General features: G+C 39.2%; 1 protein-coding gene across 1 annotated transcript; it reads left to right on the top strand.

Annotated features, from left to right (window-relative positions):
* Positions 1-239: 239 nt before the first annotated feature.
* LOC142608745 (uncharacterized) lies at positions 240-2590 on the top strand. The gene is made up of 3 exons (XM_075780431.1): positions 240-540; positions 1374-1666; positions 1808-2590. The coding sequence occupies exons 1-3, from the start codon at positions 240-242 to the stop codon at positions 2588-2590; spliced, it is 1377 nt and encodes a 458-aa protein (XP_075636546.1).
* Positions 2591-3478: the final 888 nt, after the last annotated feature.

Genomic DNA, 3478 nt, shown 5'->3' with positions numbered 1-3478 from the left:
CTTATGACGGATTTCCATTTCAAGGTCCGGGTATCCAGTGCTGTTATATGATGATACGCCATAAGTTAAAGACCTTGAGTGATTTGAAGATAAAGATTATGGAAGAGCTGCAACTGAACCCTGCTTTGCATGATATACATATTACTTTCCGTTCTCCACATGAAGTCTTCAATCAATGCATTAATTACAAATATATGGCGATAACAGAAGACAAACATGTGAAGTTCATGTTTCACAAGATGCGTCAATGGGAACAAGTAGCAAATTTTAAGTTGTACGTCACTTTGGAGCCGCGTGCAGAAGTCGGCGCAGAGGATATTGTACAAACAACTACATCTCTACAGTTTGCAATCCTAGATGATCAATGCACCACGTTGGGAGGCTATACACCCCCTTTTCAAGAGACACCAAGAACAGTTGAGAGCAAACCTGGCAATAGATATGAAGATCAATTTTGTACACATCGAGGTGAATCCTCTACAGTTCCAGTAGTTGAAGATGAAGACGAACACTTAGGGAAGATCTTGACGATAGAGATGAGTACGAAGAGAGGATTGAGCGAGGTGACTTTGATAGGGGTGTTGATGACCATGAAATTACTCTCAATCCTAATGTTAATGATATGGATGAATGTGATGAAGATGATACAAACCCTACTGTTAGAGTTTAGCATGTTACAAATGCGACCCCCATTTATGAACCTCCCGCCTTATCATTTTATGAAAATACTTAGGAAAATATGGTTGATCCTGAAGTTGGTGAGCAAGCATTTGCTTCTTCTTGGAATGCGGACATGAATTTTTGTACGGGGTTGATTTTTGCAAATAAAGAAGCGGTGAAACGTGCATTAGCAATTTATGCCGCAAAGCATAACAGAAACTTTCTGACTAGTAGGTCGACCAAAAGTAGATTGTATGTGAAATGCATGGATGGGTCATGCAAGTGGTACGTTGGTGCAGTCATGAAGCCTAAACAGGGAACATGGATGGTCACATCTTATGGGGGTCCTTACAGTTGTATGACCCTTGGCATGGCTCTTGATGGTGGAATGATGGATTGTAATTTTTTTGCAGCAGAATTTGTTCCAACGTTGCGAGAAAATCACACGGCAACAATTCAACACCTTAGAGATTACATCAAAGGGAAGTATTATGAACATAAGCTTTCTTACTATAAGGTATGGGATGCGAAACAAAGGGCTATTGCAAAGATATTCAGCGATTGGGAAGAGTCTTACGAAAGGTTGAAAAAGTTGTTGTTGGCATACTTGGATCAAGAAGCTGGCACGCGATACTGGTATCTCACTGAACCGAGGGAGGAAGGTGTTACTATATTGCGATATATATTTTGGGCTTTCGCTCCTTGCATTGAAGGATTTAGACATTGTAAGCCAGTAATCAGTATTGATGGGACCCATTTGTATGGTAAATATCGAGGGGTGTTAATGATTGCAATGGCCACCGATGCCAACAACAAGGTTTTACCTCTCGCTTTTACTGTTGTGGACAAAGAGTCAGGGCCTAATTGGAGGTGGTTTTTAGATTGCGTCAGGTTTGCACTGGGGGATGTGATAGCAAATAAGGACATCTGCATAATTTCTGACCGACATAAGGGTATTCGAAACGCAATTGCAAATTGGCCTAGAGATGGTCATGGACGAGTACAAGTATACCACAGATATTGCCTTCGACATGTTGCTAGCAACTTCAACACGCATTTTCAAGATGCCACTTTAAAGTCATTGGCCTTGAAAGCGGGATATGCTACTCAGGAAGCTAAATTTGAGTTGTACATGCAACCTATCAAGGAAGTCGAGATCGAGGCCCTTAGGAAGAAATCAGCCACCGAACAACAGGTAAGTGAACCCGACCCATCCATCATGCCATACACATATCTAATGAAAGAGGATATAGACAAGTGGACCCAGCTACGTGATGGTGGATACCGTTATGGGGCTATAACAACCAATGTCTCAGAGTGCTTCAATGGAGTACTCAAAGGTGCCCGTGGCCTGCCTATTGCTGCACTGGTTGAATTCACTTGGAGCAAACTTGTCGCGTATTTCCATGATCGACACAAGAAAATTACTCATGATCTCTTGGAGGGCAAAGTGTGGAGTAAATATGCCTTAGAAATCTTTCATGCAAATCTGAAAAAATCTAAAACACACCAAGTAAGGCCGTTTAATAATGTCCATGGTATATATCAAGTAACGATTGCGTACAACGTCCATAGCTCTGGAGGGGGACAACATAGTCATGAAATAAACATATTGGTCAGAACATGTGGTTGTGAAAAGTGGCAAAATCGAAAGATCCCTTGTTCACATGCGATTACAGTTCTTCATTACTTGGGGCAAGATGCAAGTGCATATATTGACCCATGTTATAGTTTGGAGAACGCCATTCGTACCTACTCACACCAATTTGTGGTGCTAAAGTCAAAGTCATTGTGGAGGGATGTGGAAGGTCCAAAGTGGGTGCTTGACCCAGACCTGTTGCGGGCCAAAGGTCGACCTGTGAAGTCTAGGATACGGAATGAGATGGATGGGGGTCCGGCGAAAACCGGGAAGCCGAAGGCCAGATTCTGACTTGAGGGAGACTCAACAAAAGCAGAGCTGTGGACTGTGTCATCAACATGGGCATAACCGTAGAAGATGTCCGCTTTCCCGTGGGGCTTCAACAAGCAATACTGACCCAACCTAGGTAAGTGATGCTTTTATATAAAATTTCATGATTGTATCAATTATCCAAGTTACATAGATTAGTACCGTTGTTTTGCCTGTTGGTATCTAATGACAATTTTTAGATTTCTCAAGTATGCAGATACTCAATTTTGGAATGGCATTGTAGATGTAAATTGTGGTTCTCTTTATTGTGTATTCGAACTTACTACTGGGTTGTATCGGCACAATTATTATTTTCTTTTATCACTGAATGCACTTGTAATCGAAGTATTATGTATCCAATGTACCCATTTTCTTCCTCATTTGTATAGCTTTGGATTCTTTTACGACCTTATTTTCATCAAGTCTTATCTTATTTTTACTCTGCATGACATTGTTCACTTACTTTTTATAGTTTTTAGTCTTGTTAAGTTGATAGTGGCATTACTTGTGAGGAAGGAAAATAACCAATAAGGTGGTTTTCTAAAAGTTTTGCTTATACTTCAGTTAACATACTGAATATAGAGAGCAAAATATCGTGTTTTTGCACTACAGGGAAAAAAAAGTAAGAAAAATAAAGAAAGAAAAAAAAAGGAAAAAAAAAAAGTAAGAAAAAAAAATAGTAAGCAAAAAAAAGGAAAAAAAAAAGTAAGCAAAAAAAAAAAGGTAAGAAAAAAAAGGTAAGAACAATAAGGTAAGAAAAAAAAGTAAGCAAAAGAAAGGAAAAAAAAAAGTAAGAATATAAAAGGTAAGAAAAAAAAGTAAGCAAAAGAAAGGAAAAAAAAAAGTAAGCAAAAAGAAAGGAAAAAAAAA

The sequence above is a fragment of the Castanea sativa genome, chromosome 9, assembly GCF_040712315.1.
Source record: "Castanea sativa cultivar Marrone di Chiusa Pesio chromosome 9, ASM4071231v1".
Taxonomy (NCBI): Eukaryota; Viridiplantae; Streptophyta; class Magnoliopsida; order Fagales; family Fagaceae; genus Castanea; species Castanea sativa.
The sequence above is the reverse complement of the archived record's forward strand: the minus strand, read 5'-3'. Positions and strand labels throughout refer to the sequence as shown.

Bases quoted from the DNA above. Each gene is read 5' to 3' on its own strand.
- LOC142608745 (XM_075780431.1), top strand. From the start codon at position 240: ATGCGTCAATGGGAACAAGTAGCAAATTTTAAGTTGTACGTCACTTTG. The intron at 541-1,373 runs GTACGAAGAGAG...CTTGCATTGAAG, and splicing joins GATCTTGACGATAGAGATGA to GATTTAGACATTGTAAGCCA. The intron at 1,667-1,807 runs GTATACCACAGA...CAACCTATCAAG, and splicing joins ATGGTCATGGACGAGTACAA to GAAGTCGAGATCGAGGCCCT.